Below are 18,864 nucleotides of genomic sequence, written 5' to 3'. Positions count from 1 at the left end.
AATGGCCTAATGAACATTTTCATTGATTTGATTGTTATAAAAATGGCAAAATGAAATTATTAACATAATAATAACATCAAAAGCTATAATATGAATCCAAAAAGTTTCCTAGTTAACATCTTCATTAATTTGAATATTACCAAAATGGTAAAATGGGAGGATTAGCAAACAAATAATACCAAACAATAGAAGTACAAACCTATAAAGTGTTATAAAAATAATTAACCAAAAACTAACACCAAAATATAAGACTACAAACTAAATGATATATGATAACATTTTTTAAATTTTAGCTCGTACCAAAATTGTGAAATGGAAAGATCAACAAAAGAATAACACTATAGGATGAGAATACACACTTGGTGAAGTTCTTCATTGATTTGTGAGATATGTAAAGATATGTTAAAGCTATTTATTGCAACCTTGGAACTTGGAAAGCTTGTCTTTATAGTAGAAATGGAAGAGACACTCTCAGAAGATAGGGTGATATTTGTCCTAACCATTAATGCAACATTTAGTTAGAGGTGCATTTCAGTTTACCAGTTTGTGTGGACAATAACTCCATTCATATGACATCACTTGTTGGAATTGGAGCCATTTGCTCAGCGACGTTTGACAATTCACTGAATTCTACTGAAACCAAAGCAGTGCATCTGACACTTCTTAACTTCTCAAGAGGACTCCATTTTCAGTATTTCTCTGAAATCAAGGCTCTAGTAAAAATGTGCTCCAAGTGGCTATAAATAGAATTATTACAACACCTTTATACGATTCTTCCCAGCTCATTGCTGCGTATGAGTCGGAAAATTTACTGGACTGGAGGAAAAGAAAAAAAAAACCAAGAATTTCATCTATCATTCTCTTAGAAACTATGACACTTGTGCATCAAATATCAAATGCTTGCTTTTTGTGTGCTACGAAAGAAACAAGTAAATACTTTATTATAACATATAATCTCAATGAAGGTACATAAACTGTATCTATGTATGTACAGTGGTAAAAACTCATGCTATCCTGATTTGACAATTACTTGAAACAACTCTGAACACTCTTCACTGCAAGATATCAGTGCTGCACCTTACCAACTTACATTTGTGTATTTATATGATCATGACGGGTCATTTGTTTATAACATGCTGTTTGTAAACTCTCCATTGGTAAGTCCTCCAAATTAGATACTAAAAATCCCATCTCTTTTTCCCCACTTTTATATCCAACTGGATCAAAATGTAGGTTTTTGCCATTACATCAAAAAAATGCATGCACTAATGGTGGAGAGGGATCTCATTGGATATAGTCGATATAGTAGTTATGCCAACACTCTCCACAAGATGGAGCTGGATACAATCACATATCATGTGGGATTTGCTAGTACCATGTAGATTTTGCAGTCACACCAAAATTACGAACTGGTGGTGGAGAGAGATCTCATTATGGCCATGCCAACAAAAAAATTCATCAGACTAGGGTTTTAAAACTGGTATTCCTAGACTGGGTTGTAAGAGAACTAACTAAAACTGTTTTACATTCTTTCTCTTTCACTTGTATGCAGTGGATTTGGATGGCTCAATCTTTGTTTCAGCTTTTAGGTTTTCCCAGATTGACTCATAAATCCTCAACGGAGGTTGAACCATAATGGGTGTTTCTGGTTGATGGCTTGAACGAGGGTGTTTTCCCAACACATTAGCTGAGGAACCCCAAACTGAAATATTCTCAATATATGAGGGCCATGGACTACTACTACAACTGGTACTACCAGTTTTAGTATTGTTCATCCACCAAGCCTCTCTTGATTCTTGCATATTCATGTGACCAACAAGCTTAGAGACCTTTTTGGAAGATGATGGGAATTCATGGGTTCCATTATTAGAGAAAGTGGGTGCATCATGCTCTAATCCAAAGCTAATTATAGAGGAGCTTAGGTCATTTTGCATTGGAATGGGAAGGGAGAAGCAAGAGGTTATGGAGTGCAAAGAGCCATGAGAGTTGATCAAGGTTGATGTAGCAGTAGTGTTATTTGTGCTGTGCTTGTTCTTCCTCCTACCTGCCCCTACAGGAACATTCCTTAGAGTTCCTCCTGCAGTCCAATACCTTTGGCAATTCTTACAAAAATGCCTAGGTTGATTGACATTGTAGTTGTTGTAATAACAAAACTTGGTCTCCAAACTGTCACACCTTGGACATGGGAGAAGCTTGTCAGGTTTTTTGGGCATCACCTTATCAGGAGTGCTGCCTGAGCTGCTCTTTTTCCCATTTTCCGATTCACTTGTCTCAGTTTCCTCAACATTTTCCTTTGCTTTCTTTGCTTGAGACTCACAATCACTGTTTTCAAATGAGGCTCCTTGATCATCCTCACTGGGTAATGAGGATTCATCATTTGTTTCCTGTGAACATGAAAAGAAACTCTTGTTTGTAAGCCTAATATCAATGAATCCATCAATGGATATTTGAAACTAATTCAATCAACATCCGAGTCTGAAGAGCATGTAGGATCTATGGGATAAAAGAAAGATAAAAACAGATGTACAGAATCTGAAATATGAATAACTTTCTCTTGCATCTTATCTACAAGTTATATAAATTGTATCACTCTCAACAATTGAAAGAACACTGATTTATGGCTTTATTAGATAATTTAATAGCTTTTCTGACCATTTATGTACTATCTAGATTGATTTTTCTCCTCTATTGCCGATTTAACTGCCTACCTATATGCCTAACAAGCAAGATTGATAGACTCTATTGCTTTATTGAAATTTTTCTCATTCAAAATCTCAATGAATGAAATTAACAAGGAAGGCTTCAAAACTCAAGATGCCCTATCTGAATTCTCCTGGTGGTGGTTAATGTTTATAATACTCAACTGAGCAGGGTCTATATGTTCATTGCCATTCAATTCTGTCAATGCTGTCGAAGTATAACTATAAAGAACAACGGTTATCTGATTATCCCTAAAATATGATGCACCCATTTTGCTACCATGCTTTCATACCCACCATATTTTCACTAAAAGCTGCTAGAGATTGCTGGAAAAGAAAGGTAAAAGCTGATTTTGATAAGGAAAAGTATCTTTATCTTCAATGGCAGGTGTCAAGAAAGAGAAGCTTGCTAAGTTTATCCACGGCAAAATCGGTGCAGAGAAACACCACAAAATCATTTGACAGTGTAAGATCTGAAAGCAGATAAACAACAATTTGCTAAATGGGTTTTCTCATACATTCCAATTTCCGATACTAATCATATTCATACGTCAAAGAGCAACTACAGGAGAAGAATATTTGATTGTGGGCTATTAACAAACACATGAACATACAATCACAAGCTGTATCAAGAAACTGGAAAAAAATTTCTCAACATTTGGACAAAGTTCTCAGAACATCTTTTGACACCGACTCAATTCATAACCTTACACGACTTTTTTTTAAATCTTCTTTCAAATCAAAGGCTAGGTTTTTTTAAAACTAAATCACAATACCCATTTAAGGGTTATAAATGTAAGTCTTGAAACCTGTTCTTCAAGTTACTCTTCTGAAAGGCATTAAAATCTTAGAAACAAGCGAGTTCTTAGCATTGAAAAGATAACAAAATCCATGAATGGTGAAGCTTGGGAATCTTACAGTGATTGGCTTAGAAGGATCATGAGAGAGAGGAATGGTTGTTCCAAATAATTTGAAGGGCAGATCCACACACTTGGCTTTCCCTTGCGCCTCCACAGTCTCAAAGTGAGCCTCCCTACAAGATTTGTTCAAATCTTGGGACATTAGTACCTTCTTTTTCTTGTATGATGACAAACAAGGAAGAATATTGGAATACAACACAATTTGCTATAATGGGCAGTGCAAGCAAATATCAGAAGAAGCCCATATAATCCTATCAACATCAACAAACACAAAGATTTTGATGGGAAGGGATTGTTGTAATAAAGGGTGGCAAAAGTTGAAATTTTGAATCTGACTAACATGGATCAGTAAGGACCCACATGCACGTGCCTCCATTCCCTTCCAGCGTTTTATGCTCTTAAACTATGATATTTATTTTTATCATTCCAATGCAAGAAAGTAAAAATTAAAGCTGCCACCAATGATCTGTATTTATATATATACAGTATTGTGCATTGAAATATCATGTACATACAAGTGGGTGTTCATTCTAGCACTCTGTTGTATTCATCATGCTTCTCCATCCAAGATTTGGCTTGTTTTTTAAATCAGCGTATTCCAAGTGTAATAATAATTATGCAATGTATGATCTTCATGTCAGGACGCCTTTTAGCTTTTGGCCTTTCTTTCTTTACTTTATCCTAACTTTCCAAATAATTAACTCAGCCACTTTTTGCCTTTTCATATTCTTTATGAGAAGAAAAATCCTCTACTCATTGTATAGAAGTTAGAGAAATTGGAATAAAGATTCTTTTCTTTTTGGCATTTGAAAACTGAGGCTTCTTTCATAGCCTATATTCCCTTTGTGCCCCCACAAACATCATTGAATTTATTCCTTGTCTTTGAAAGCAGTGTATTTTCCTTCAACTCCAGTAATCTTGGCTCCCACAACATCATTGAATTTATTCCTTGGCTTTATCATATTTGATATAAGAGCCTCCTAATCAATGAAGATCAGATTCTTTTCATGCCCAAAGAGCTAAAGCTTTCGTCTTTAGCATTTTAAATTGGCTCTTTTTTCCTTTAAAATAAGGAAAGTTAGTCACTATCTTCAATTAGCCTATAAGCCTTTTATTCTCCTTGAAGCTATAATGTCTTTTTAAATAAATAATCCAATCTTGTTTTTTTTCTTCAACTATGATCAATGTCAATGCATTAACGTGGGCAAGAAAGACCTAAAGTTATGCTTATAAAGGCTATATCCCTTAAAATACAAGCCAGCACACAGTTAAAGCTCTCTTAATCAATAATAACCTAACATGGATCCCAACATTAAATATAGGCTTGACCTGAGAAACACCAATAGCTTCCATTGGAGTAAAAAAAAGTTAACTTCATCAATGCAAGCTAGGGGGAATGTTTGTCATTGTACTTTAACCAACATCAAAGGCAATGACAATATTCATCTTTATGGAAAGCAATCACATTTGGCTTATAAAACTATGTTAAAAGTATATTATTTTATATCACCCATGATATTAAACTCATAATGCCGTCTCAAAAGGAGAGCAAGCTTTAATGAATCCAAAAGCAATTCTAAAGATGAAGTCATTGACATATTTTTAAACTGAGGAATTTGGTATTCTTTGGACTACTTCAAAAGTTAAGGAATATATGGTATTCCTTTAACAAGTTATAATTGTAAGCACACGTTGGGAGAATGCACCCTTTGAAAGGAATGTGTTTTCTTTGTGAGGAGACTATAAACCGTTTATAAGCTCCAAAGTAATATTTTAATAAAGATCATTGGTAATGATAATAAAAGTTTTGAATATTTTTTTTTTTTTTTTTTTAAATTATGAATATATATTTTTTATTAATTAAATATTAAAGATACATATCTACAAAAAAAGTGGGTCGAAAGATATAAGATCACTATGGGAGTTCATTCGACATGAAGCTGGATAAAACAATTTTTCATAAAAAAAATATTAACAAAACAAATAAAGCCCTCAAGCTACAAGAGTAGTGCCAGTCAAAGGAGGGTCTTTATCATCAAAACCCTAGAAGTCCCTAAGGTTGGTAGTTGGCTTAGGGTGAGCCCAACCATCAGCAGGGGTGGCAGTAGCATCATCAGGTTCTTTTTCTCCCTCCAGCTTGGACAAAGAGATAGCTAAGTCCAATTGAGGGAAAGTTCATTTGGTGTCTCTATGTGCAGAAGGCCAGCCCACATCAGGGGCATCAAGAGGAGCCACAAGGGACCAACGTGAACCCAACCTTCATGAAGGCAAGGCCAAGTAGTGGCGACCACCGAAACCACCACTAGGATATTCGTGATGAGGTTGCAACCTATGCGAGTGGCGTGCAAAAATACTCCTGTCTCTGCAACGACCACGAGGAGGAGTAAAAATCACCAGATAAGGCATCTGGTGGCACCCGAGCAACTATACAAAGGGCATTTCCCCAATGTGCTAAAAGCTCTTGTAGGTGAACAACCTCCAGTGTGGCCTTATCTGTCTGTACTTGAATCTGCATCATGACATTATTATAAATACATGCTTTAGAGTACATAGCAACATGTATATCAAGAAAGATGTGAAAGAATAAAACAACATTGAGATCCTTCCAAATAGTAAATAAAATCTCCATTCTAAAAGCATGCCTTATCTAGGAGTACTTAAAAGGAAGCCTAGGAAAATCTTCCAACACAACTAGATTCCATGTAAAAGCGTCTGGGGAGAAAGGCTTAAAAAAATCATGGATCTAGAGCCAATAGTTCTAGGCTCACTTGCATAACCAAAAAATATGCAGGAAACTTTTTGGCTAGCTACAAAAAAGGACATCTAGGGTCTGGGACTCCCAAATGTGGGAGATGATGGCCCAATGGCAGCCCCTAGAAAAGGAGACACCAGACAAAGTGAGCAATTTTTGGCTTCGTGATGATTCTCCAAATTGTGGCAAATCTAAGACTCCAAGTCTTATGAGAGGATTACAAATGTAAAAGCTAATTGAGAGTATCAACCATTAGAAGGCAGGGAACTAGCCACCAATAGCCCAACTTGGGTTTGTAACTGGTCATAGGAGTGGCAAGATACCACTTCCAATCTTTCCACTATGGGCAAGATGAAGGAATATCAAGCTTGTGTAACAGATGGGGAGGCATCACAAAAACTAGAAGATCAACTGGCTATCGATCTAGATGAATAATCTTTAACTGCACCTGTAGGTCCTCCCATGAGTGAAGGCTCATAGCAACCCTAGAAAAAAAACCTTTGGGGGTCTTGATTCCCCTTCAAAATAAGCGTAGTGTGCTAGCTCCTTGAATTTTAGCCAGTAGAACACCTTGAACAAAAAACAAGGGAGACCACCACAAGTTTTGCTAATTCATTGAGAGCCCATCTCTTAACCCATTTCCAACCTAGTGAAGCTGCAACTTGATGGCTTCCAAGGCTTTCCAAATGCTTTTAGCAACAAAAGTGCCTCAAATTTGCATAGGTTTAGTGGCCACGAGAAGGGTTTGGAAGCCAATCCCCTTCTAGGTAGGTCGGTTAACTTGAAAGCCTGAAGATATGTAATGTCACAACAAGATTTTCCAAGCCTCATTGCTAGTGAGAGCCTGAATGACCCACTTAGCATAGAGGAAGATCCCCTGTTTGCGAGTGGAAAGTAGTCCAAGACCACTAGAGTCTTTGGGAAAACAACAAAAGTCCTAGGAAACTTTATGAAAGTCATGATGCACAACATCAAAGGCTAGAGGAAATCCCTTAGGAGGCATTCAAGCTTGAGCTATGATGCTTTGGAAGAGGCCCAACAAAAGGAGTAGTAGACATGCATAGCAACACACACTTTAGAACAAATTTAAATTTTCTTGCAAGGGAGAGAGGCTTGGTCAATCCAACAGTCCAATTTCTTCTCAATCTGTGCCAAGACAACATTCCACAGCTCCACAAGGGAAGCTTGAAAAGAAAATGGAATGCCCAAAAACTTAAATATTTTTCCATGTTGAACCCATTTCCACCCATAGCATTCCAGCTGCCATTGAGGGCTTGACAGGAAGGATTCTCTTTAACAAAGGATCTTGTGCCATTGAATAGAACACCTAGAGGCAAGGGGAAAAGTATCTAAGCATTGTAAGGCATTGGCAATGTTGTCTTCATCATCAAGAAGGGTAAGAAAAGAATCATCAACAAAATGGCCATTCACAAGCTATGTAGTGGAATTCAGAAGAGAAATGCATGCATAAGACCCCAAGAGATAGCATTGGTAAGAAATTGGCCAAATCCCTCAACCGCCAACACATAAAGAGAAGGTGTTAAAGGGAAGCCTTAATGGATAGATCTATAGAGCCCAAAGGCTTCCAGATTGTCGACCATTTATGGTAATACAAGCAAGGGCATTACAAAAGAGTATATGAACTAATTGCAGGAAGATTGGGCCAAACCCCAGTGCTTGGAGCATGGCCAAAATGAAAGGCCATTCAATCCAGTCATAAGCTTTGGAAAAATCAATCTTAAGAAATAAGACCTATTTTTTGGACTGTTAAGCCACTCCATACCTTCCCAAACAACAACAATATTGTTCAGAATGTATTTGGATTTAATGAAACTAGTTTGTTCAAGATGAACAATCTGAGGAAGCAGATGCTGAATTTTAAGGGAGAGAGCCTTGGCAATAATATTGTAAGAGAAATTCAACAAAGTGATGGGCCTCCAATTGCAGATTTCCTCGAGATCACTGGCTTTAGGTATGAATTCAATATTACCCTTATTAATAATGTTTCATAGGGAATGAGAATTGTAAGCTTCTTGATACACCTAATGCAGATCAGGGCCAATATCATCCCATGGGATTTTCTAAAATTCACACAAGAAACCATCACAACCAGGGGCCTTATCATCAGCCATGGAGATGACAACTTGCTTGAGGTTGTAATACCCCAAAATTGGCTCATTGTCATTATACCAATTCTAGTCTATTTCTGATAATTCCAAAGTCCTATTCTAATAGGCAATTCTCATTCTGCTATTTGCTACTTGACTTAATTGTCAGATGTAGAAAAACCCTAATCTGCATTCATCATATTTCTTATTTAATTCCTATAGTACGTACTCATATTAGTTGCATTAAACCTACTTGATTAATATTTAATTTAATTATTAAGTATTTATACTTTAATTAAATTAAATTATATCCTAAGGCTAATATACTATGGAATTAAATTTATTTAATTTAATAAATACGCCTATCTTAATTAATTAAATGTAATTATTTAATTAAATGGGAAGACATTCCTAATTAATTAAATAAAGTTATTTAATTAAACAAAAGTGTCTCTAATTAATTAAAGATTATTTAATTAAATAGAAAAAGTAATTATGAGAGCATATTTCATTTTATTAAATTAAATATCTCAACAAAATCTCTCTTCAGTTCAAAAAAGGGGAATTTCCAATTCACTATTGATCAAAAATGAGTTAACACATTTAACTCCTTTTTCTACTCAAATTAAAACAGTTAACTCCTTATTTATCTCAAATTAAGTCTGTTAACTCCCTTTAACTTGGGAATCTCCCTTTATGACTAAAACTCATCTTCAATCCTGAACGTTGATCTGAATCGATCTCAACCGTTGATGGATTCCAGGAAACTCTATTTAAGAGACCCTCATCTCTTCATTTGGGGGAGGATGAATTGATTTGCTATCGAATTGCTGTTGAAATTCGTGCTCATATTTACTTACATTTCTTGCATACATTCTCATTTTTAGTTTAATCTCATTTTAGTTTAATCATGCATATGCTTAATCTAGTTTGCTTCATTTGTTCTTAGATTACATTGCATCTTTCATTTTCTTAGATTAATCTGTATACTGATTCTTAGCTTAATTCCATTGTCAAATCCTTCGCTCTTAGAGGGTCTGGTTGCCTACACCTCAATTCTGAGGATATTAACAGGCAAAATCCCTTTAGATAGAAGGCAACAGGTCGCTTTGCAGGGCAAATTTCAGATAAACAATTCAATGTTCATTCCGCGATGAATCCGCAAATAAGGACCGTGTTGAAGTGTGTGTGTTAGCATAGGCCACATTTTCACGCATACATTTCTGGCGCCCACCGTGGGGCTCGAAAATCAATTTTTCTGGCCTCTTTCTATATTTTTTTAATCATTTTTTTGTGCTCTGTCCGTACTGTTCCGTACAGCTTCGAATCTTTGCGCGAAACTGTTCATTTTCGCGCGAGGACTTAGAATCTTCGTGTGAAGATTCTTTTCGCGTCGCGCGAGAAAGTTCTTTGGCACGCGAATCTTCGCGCGAGACTTTATTTCTTTGCGCGAGCCAAATTTAATTTTGCGCGAGCCAGATTTGATTTCGCATGGGCCGTAAAACTTCTTTGCACGAACTGTCAGAAATTTTGCACGAAACTCTACTGACAGAGGCAAATTTTTTTTGCATTGATTTGCGTGTTTTTTTATTTTTCTACTGACTGTTAGTAGTTTCTAGTGTTTCTGTGTTTTTTTTTATTTTTTTATTTTTTTGAACAGCATAGTAGCGGTTTGTGGAATAATGGGAAAAGCGTGCTAAAGTTGTCAGAAACAGGTAAGAATCTACTAAGCACGTTGTGAGGATCACCAGGTAATCTTCATTAGCTGATAACATTTCATTTGGATCTAAAAAAAACATCTTTCGTGTTGATCTTGTGTGTTTCCTTCTGTACTTCCATTTTACAACACATGCATAAACTCATACTATGGTGTAATCTCTGTTAGTATTCATTTGGTAGGCTTAGTCTTTAGTGATAGATCCGATTAACTATCTTGGGTTATTGGACTCGCTAATCCGCCGGCCCCTCGTTCCACCCTGTGGTTGCAAGCTCAGCACCAAGTTAAATAGGGGAGGGGTCTACAGGACATAAGCATTAAAGGTTCCACAAGGCAACCCTTTTGTGCTTTTTAGAGCTCACTAATTTCTGAGTTGTGGATTCGTTTTGGCTTGTGTGAGGGGTTAAATGTTCCACATCTTTGGACTCACCTCACATTAGTTAAAGTGTTAAGTGTACCACCTTGTGCTTTTTTTTTTATTACTTTTAGATAGATTTGCTTTCAGGAATTAACATCTGTACACACATAGTAATTAAGCCCCCATGAACACTATTCGTGGATATTGAGGGAGTGGGTTCCTAGTGAAACTCCTCTCTAAGATGGATTCCTTATGGGTGGGGAGGATACTTTGAGCATCTCGTAGATAGATGAATCTTTGACTTGTTGATTAAGGCATCCTTTCTCCGGAGAGGTTGATAGATCACAGGAAGATGATATCATAGATCTTTAAGGGATAATCTTAGTCTAGCATGTCGGATTAATCTATTTGCTTTGATTGAGCTAAAGGTGAAAAGGTGTCAGAACCTTGAATCTGGAAGCTAAGTCCCCTTGTGGTATACTATTGTGAGTCGGTCACCTTTAGAGAGGGTTAACCGTAGCAGACAATCCCTCTACAGGGAAAACTGTGGTGACGGAACCTCAAGCGATAATAGCCATTTTTGCCATGGTAGTGAAAACTGCTATATAAATGTCCTTGTGGAAGAAATCTCCACGGGTGTGGTTCATTATGGGTTGTCAGATCTCCCTAGCAGCTCTTGAAGATTAAGTTCTCAGATTGTGTCAAAACCTCGGTGCGCCGAGATTGGAGGTCACCCCTATGAGCCATAAAAGTTGCAGAGTCAAACCATTATTAAATACCTTAGAGAAGCCAACTTTTATTTTTCTAAGGAATGTGTGCGATGATTGCAAAACTCTTTGAAAATGTACACAAATAGCTCTCTTATGGATTAAACAGAAACTAAGTCACTTGATTGTTCATGTGCAAGGTTGCTTGTTCCCTTGCTCATTGGTTTTGGACGTTCTTGAAATCACCTGCTTGTTGTTCTACATGCTTGTTTATCTGCCTAGTTATTGGATCAATCAAAAATTTTGTCAAAATTAGTGGCTGCTGTGAAACTGTTCTGTTCGTTCGCGCAAAATCATTTTGGTTTCACGTGAAATCATTTTTCTCTCACGCGAAATCATTTGGATCTCGCGCGAAACCATTTTGCCCTCGCACAAAATTAAAGTTCTGTTGCACATCTTCGTGCGATACAGAAACATTCTCGTGCGAAATTAAAAACTGTTACTGATCTTCGCGCGAGACATAAACATCTTCGCGCGGGCCGTAAAACTTCTTCGCGCGACCCGTAAAGGTTTTTCACGTGAAGTTTTGTATCAGCATTTACAATCTGGGTCTGTTTTAGCTATCTGTAGCCTGCACGCTGTCCTTTTTTGCATCCATTTATCGCTCTCTATTTGCAAACAGTCCTGGAACAGCGACACTTTGCTTAATTGAAAACTTGTGTCTTATACCTTGGCTAGTCTCATCTCATACATCCTCGTCTTAATGCTTGCCATACTTTGTGCTGCAGTGGTCATAATCTCTGGCTGTTCTAGCCTTTAAATCAGACCATTTGTGCCTTAGTGAACAACATTCTTGTTACTATCTTGTCCTTTTTGAGACTCAGTCTTAGTATAGTCCTTGTCTAGGTTCTAGCTTCTTGTCCTTGCCTATGACTGTCACAACCAGAAGTGGCAATGTCTTTTATCCTGATAACATTAGACGTGGTCGTGCAAGGGGTCATAATCACAGCAAAGGTAGCTTACCTTTCGCTACGCAATCCATATCTAGTTTGACTAGTGAGGCATCTTCACGATCTTCCTCACCTGCAAGGTCATCTCAAGATCAACGAACATTTCCCAATTTGCAACAAATTGGGAATCTTTTTTACCAAAAGGATACTGAGATAGGTAGGAGTCCTGCATTCTCAAACACAATGTATGACCCTTTCTCCACGGACCCTTTTCAAACACAACATACGGAAACTGAACAAGTTCCTATAATGCCTAATCGTGAACTTGAACAGGGTAGCCATAGTCGATATCAAGAACAACCTTGGGATGACAAGGAGAAAGAGAAAGAAAATGACACTGATGAAGAAGAAGAAGAGGTGGAAATCCTTCCTAAACACATAACAAGATGTCGACGAGACAAAAACTTTCAGAAGGTCATGGGAATCCTAATCAATGAAGAGAAAGAAAAGTACTTTCTCAAACTCGCCCAAGAGGGAGCTAAACTGCCCACCTATTTCGATGTGGAGACCATTATCACAAGAGAAGAAGAAATCGAGACCACTAAACTCCAAAAACAACTGAAAATTATGCAAGACCAATTGGCTCAGATGATTCATGAGAAAGAGAAACCCAAAAAGACATACACATTAGACACTCTTTGTTCATTTCCATTTGACAAAAGTATAAACATGTCGCCTTTCCCAAGAGGTGTAGAATTACCCAAATATGACAAGTACTTTGGTACTACTGATCCCCATGATCACTTGCGGGAATTTGGTGCTTTGTCTATGGAGTTTATACACAATCAAACGTACCTCATGCGTTTATTCCCTAGAAGCCTAGGTGGTCAAGCTTTGGAGTGGTTTTCACATTTACCTCTTGGCATCAAGACGTTTGACGAAATTGCTAATTCATTTGTTCAGCAATATTCTCATAACATTCAACACCCTATAAATATTCGAGATCTATGCAACCTTAAACAGAAGGTGGGTGAGCCTTTTCTCACTTTCCTCCAACGGTGGAGACAACTTTATACCAAGTACTCTCGTAAAATCCTAGAAACGGAGAAGCTCGACATTTTCACTAATAACCTCTTACCTGATTTTGGGTATAGAGTCCAACTACAAGGTCCGCGTACCTTTGAAGACATAATTACACAGGCTATCCGTATCGAAGAATTTATGGTCAAGAAAGGTGAGCTCACTCTTCAGAGAGACTCAAAACAAGGTTCCACTTCCAACAAGGATAAAATCAAACATGTCAACAAGAATCAAGAAATTGTACATGATGGGGTTGTTGATAATGTCACACCAAAACTTGCTAAAGCAGCATTTAATCTCATAGACTGCTTCAAAGCGGCCAAAAGTGCTGAGAAGCCTCCTCTTGACAATGAAATGTCTGGGAATAAACTGAGAAACTCATGGGCAGCACGACCCAAGCGAGAGTATACACCTTTAGGAGAACCTTTGGATATGGTTTACAAAACATTGCTACAACACAAGCTTATCTCACCAATGGATAACCCTCGTCCCTATGATCCACAACCACGTCCACCATGGTGGAATGAGACCTCATTTTGTGAGTATCACCAAAACAAGGGTCATAAAACCATCAACTGTATAAACTTACGTCATAAAGTCCAAGACATGATTGATGTTGGTGAACTTGTGGTAGATGGACATAACAAAAAATTGAACCACAAGGCATTCAAAGAGCCTTTCCCACCTTATGAAAAAGGAGAGACTTCGAAACCAGAACCCTACAATAAGGTCAACTATACGTATTCCAATGATGAAAATGTCATTCACATGGTTGAACCTGTAGATTTTGAATACTGCGATGTTATTACCATAAAGGGGAAACAAGATAACGATAAACCCAAGACACCATTTGTCTTGAGAGGCCCTACTTTCAATAACATGGATAATACGTCTTCGCAACACTGTGCTAATGCTGTTACTCGCTCTCATGCGAAATTGGTGCTCAAAGGCCCTACATCTCCTACTTCAAATCTCAAACAACACAAGGACAAAGCCCTTGCTGGTCCATCCGATAAAGGTGCAAAACACACGACGAACTTGACTGTAACCAGTTATAGTGTTCTAGATCAATTGAAACGAACCAATGCTCACATTTCTATATTTGAACTGCTTAAAATCTCGCCCGCTCATAAGCAAATTCTGGACAGAGCCCTCACTGAGACAAACGTTCCTCAGGATCTTGATCTTGAACGATTTCAATCCATGTTAGGTCACCTGACCTCACCTCATCTTATGACCTTCTCCGAGAAGGATGACAACTCACTGAATCACCCACACAATCAGCCTCTACACATTGAGGTTATGATCCACCAGACACGTGTTTGTCGAGTACTCATTGACAATGGCATTGGCCTAAATATTGTTTCTGCAGCTCTGCTTAGACAATTGGGTTATTCTGAGGACTCTATCGATCCTCGATGAAAGATCACCATTAAAGCGTACGATGAAGTAGAACGAAAGTCACTAGGTCTTGTGACTTTACCAATTCGTGTCGAAAGGGATGTCACCTGTCAGGTGCTCGACATTCCCTTAGCCTACAACATTCTGTTAGGACGGCCATGGATACATGAGATGCGCGCTGTGCCATCCACATACCACCAATGCATTAAATTCCCATTTCATGGCTCTGAAGTTACTATTCCAGCAACTACTAGCTACACTTGCAATATGCTCAAAGCTGCTGAATCTTTCGTCCCTGCTAACCGTGAGTCTACTGATTGTCACAACAATAAGTTGAAACAAATTGAGCAGTCATTTAAATTGAAAGAAACTGGTATGGGAGAGTACCACATGGAACCAGTGTTATCATTAACATCAATTCCAAAATCCCCTCGACATTTTGGGAGACCCTCACTAGCAAAGAAGCAATTCGTGTTGACAACTCATACCAAGTTTAATGGTTCTTTTGTCAAAGCTACGGTTCCCTTAGAAGATGAAAGTGAAAACAAAGCCATTGCTACATGGCTTTACAAAGAAGAGTCTCTAGTAGACCTAACAGAACAAGTTCGAGAAATCACTCCTAAGAAGTATGGACCTAGTCTTAAGCTTATGAAGCGTTTTGGCTACAAGGGAACTGGCCCTATTGGGTGCAATAACAATGGTTTAATAGATCCTATCAAAGCAACAGCTCAAAGCAACAGTGACATAACTGGCCTAGAGTTCAAGAAGGTCCCTTTCCATTTGGGATCCAATAAATTCATACCTGTACCTGAGAGTTCATCTGAAAATGAGTCACAATCTGAATCAGGTACTCAAAAGGAAGAATCTGATGATGAGGATTCTTACCCTCATCCTATTCCTTATGATCTTGCTAAATTCTTTGCTGAATTATAGATCATCTCGCGCGAGAAAAGAGGTTCTCGCGCGAAACAGGATTTGCTACGCGCGAAGAATCTACATCTTCGCACGAAGCCAAAATCGCCTCGCGCGAAGATATTCCGACCACGCGCGAAGAAACAGCACATCCTGTTTCTTTGCGCGAAGAAAGAATGTCTTCGTGCGAGAAGAGATCGGTCTCGCACGAAGAAAGAATTGAACATCCTAAAACATGCTAAAAACATGCATAAATGATCTTGAAATACGTGTAATCAAAAGTACAAAGATGGGAGATCGATGACTCACCGATGGTCCGTAGTTTGCTGGCCGGCTGTGTCGTCTGGAGTGCTCAAAATGATGATATCTCAAGTTCACTACCATGTCTATATCAGAGGTCAAAATCACTAAAAGACAAAAGCACAAATGAATTGAAAATGACCCTTCAAGCCATTATATAGGTGTTGACCAAATTTTTCAAAGTGCTTGGATTTGTGCAAAAATTGCACCCTTGGCTAATTGGACCATTCTGGATCCATTTTTGAGATCAAATTCAAGATCTGACACACCCAAAAGCCTTAAAAATGCATTTTAAAATTTTAGGGACCAATGTGATCGAATGCTTGTGCAGTCAAATCTTTCTGATACTTTATAATTCTTGGAATCTTTTCAACTTTACATTCTCCATATTTTCAAAATTCATTTTGAAAATAGTCAAATTAAGTCAACTTTACATGATATACTGCTTCAAATCATATTTCTGGTGTGTCATCTTTCAATTTTTCTCCCGAGGGGGCATGATGATTACATCATTAAATACTTATTGCTCAGGGCATTTAGTTCCCATCTTATGTCCTAGTCACTTGGGGCATCTCATCACTTGGGGCTTTTTGTTCCCTTCTATCTGAGATTTCCGCCATCTATCTTATCTTTTCATCAATTGATCAACCTTATAACAACTCTTCTCAGAGTTTGATGGACAGGTATTGGGACAGTCTAAACCTCGACTCCTGATGATCAAACCTCGTTCTGGGGATGATTCTATGACTCTAATGAGACCTTGTTATCTTTTATTAATTTTAGGTATCTAGGTGTTCTATCTGGATCCTTGAAGGTTAAGCTTCGTTCTGAAGATAACTTTCTAAATGCTATTAATTTCGGGTATCTAGGTGTTCTATCTGGATCCTTGAAGGTTAAGCTTCGTCCTGGAGATAACTTTCTAAATGCTATTAATTTCGGGTATCTAGGTGTTCTATCTGGATCCTTGAAGGTTAAGCTTTTTTTTGGAGATAACTTTCTAAATGCTATTAATTTTGGGTATCTAGGTGTTCTATTTGGATCCTTGAAGGTTAAGCTTCGTCCTGGAGATAACTTTCTAAATGCTATTAATTTCGGGTATCTAGGTGTTCTATTTGGATCCTTGAAGGTTAAGCTTCATTTTGGAGATAATCTTCTAAATACTATCAATTTCAGGTATCTAGGTGTTCTATCTGGATCCTTAAAGGTTAAACTTCGTTATGAAGAAACTTTTTAAATGCTTATCAATTTTAGGTATCTAGACATTCTGTCTAGATCCTTAAAGATTACACTTCATTCTGAAGATAGTCTTTTAAATGCTATCAATCTTAGGTATCTAAGTGCTCTTCTTGAATTCCTTAGGATTAAGCTCTGCTCTAGAGAAGGTCCTTAAAAAGCTTATCAATTGGTCTCCGTGTCATCACCTTCGGAACCAATCTCATGTTCACATCATGCTTTCTGATTATCTTTGAATTGAACGTGTTGCTCGCACATTCATTCAAAGAGGGGCAAAATGTAATACCCCAAAATTGGCTCATTGCCATTATACCAATTCTAGTCTATTTCTAATAATTCCAAAGTCCTATTCTAATAGGCAATTCTCATTCTGCTATTCGCTACTTGACTTAATTGTCAAATGCAGAAAAACCCTAATCTGCATTCATCATATTTCTTATTTAATTCCTATAGTACGTACTCATATTAGTTGCATTAAACCTACTTGATTAATATTTAATTTAATTATTAAGTATTTATACTTTAATTAAATTAAATTATATCCTAAGGCTAATATACTATGGAATTAAATTTATTTAATTTAATAAATACGCCTATCTTAATTAATTAAATGTAATTATTTAATTAAATGGGAAAGGTATTTCTAATTAATTAAAAGAAATTATTTAATTAAATAGAGTACTTACTTCTAAATAATTAGACAAAGTTATTTAATTAAATGGGAAGACATTCCTAATTAATTAAATAAAGTTATTTAATTAAACAAAAGTGTCTCTAATTAATTAAAGATTATTTAATTAAATAGAAAAAGTAATTATGAGAGCATATTTCATTTTATTAAATTAAATATCTCAACAAAATCTCTCTTCAGTTCAAAAAAGGGGAATTTCCAGTTCACTATTGATTAAAAATGAGTTAACACTATTAACTCCTTTTTCTACTCAAATTAAAACAGTTAACTCCTTATTTATCTCAAATTAAGTCTGTTAACTCCCTTTAACTTGGGAATCTCCCTTTATGACTGAAACTCATCTTCAATCCTGACCGTTGATTTGAATCGATCTCAACTGTTGATGGATTCCAGGAAACTCTATTTAAGAGACCCTCATCTCTTCATTTGGGGGAGGATGAATTGATTTGCTATCGAATTGCTGTTGAAATTCATGCTCATATTTACTTACATTTCTTGCATACATTCTCATTTTTAGTTTAATCTCATTTTAGTTTAATCATGCATATGCTTAATCTAGTTTGCTTCATTTGTTCTTAGATTACATTGCATCTTTCATTTTCTTAGATTAATCTGTATACTGATTCTTAGCTTAATTCCATTGTCAAATCCTTCGTTCTTAGAGGGTATGGTTGCCTACACCTCGATTCTGAGGATATTAACAGGCAAAATCCTTTTAGATAGAAGGCAACAGGTCGCTTTGTAGGGCAAATTTCGGATAAACAATTCAATGTTCATTCCGCGATGAATCCAAAAATAAGGACCATGTTGAAGTGTGTGTGTTAGCATAGGCCACATTTTCACGCATACAGAGGTCAGTAAGTGCGATCTTTTGCTCACAAAAGACATATTGCTCTAGAGCAAGCCTATTGGGAGTAGCAACAAGGAAGGCTTGTAATGCCTGAGTACATGTTGTAGAGGGCCCCTAAGCAGTGAAGACCTTTTCATAATGATGCACAAAATTTTGAAGGATGCTAGGCAGGTCAAAAAGAACTTG

The 18,864-nt window shown here is 37.1% G+C and overlaps 1 protein-coding gene across 1 annotated transcript; it reads right to left on the bottom strand.

The window, feature by feature from the left end:
* Positions 1-922: 922 nt before the first annotated feature.
* On the bottom strand, positions 923-3,879 carry LOC149571830 (uncharacterized). Its single transcript, XM_089810008.1, has 2 exons — positions 3,618-3,879; positions 923-2,384 (listed from the first exon to the last, which is right to left on the bottom strand). The coding sequence occupies exons 1-2, from the start codon at positions 3,759-3,761 to the stop codon at positions 1,539-1,541; spliced, it is 990 nt and encodes a 329-aa protein (XP_089666134.1). The 5' UTR covers positions 3,762-3,879; the 3' UTR covers positions 923-1,538.
* Positions 3,880-18,864: the final 14,985 nt, after the last annotated feature.

Source organism: Cupressus sempervirens, chromosome 2 (assembly GCF_028749045.1).
Source record: "Cupressus sempervirens isolate cs-2001-9-10 chromosome 2, ASM2874904v1, whole genome shotgun sequence".
NCBI classification, from domain to species: domain Eukaryota; kingdom Viridiplantae; phylum Streptophyta; class Pinopsida; order Cupressales; family Cupressaceae; genus Cupressus; species Cupressus sempervirens.
The sequence above is the reverse complement of the archived record's forward strand: the minus strand, read 5'-3'. Positions and strand labels throughout refer to the sequence as shown.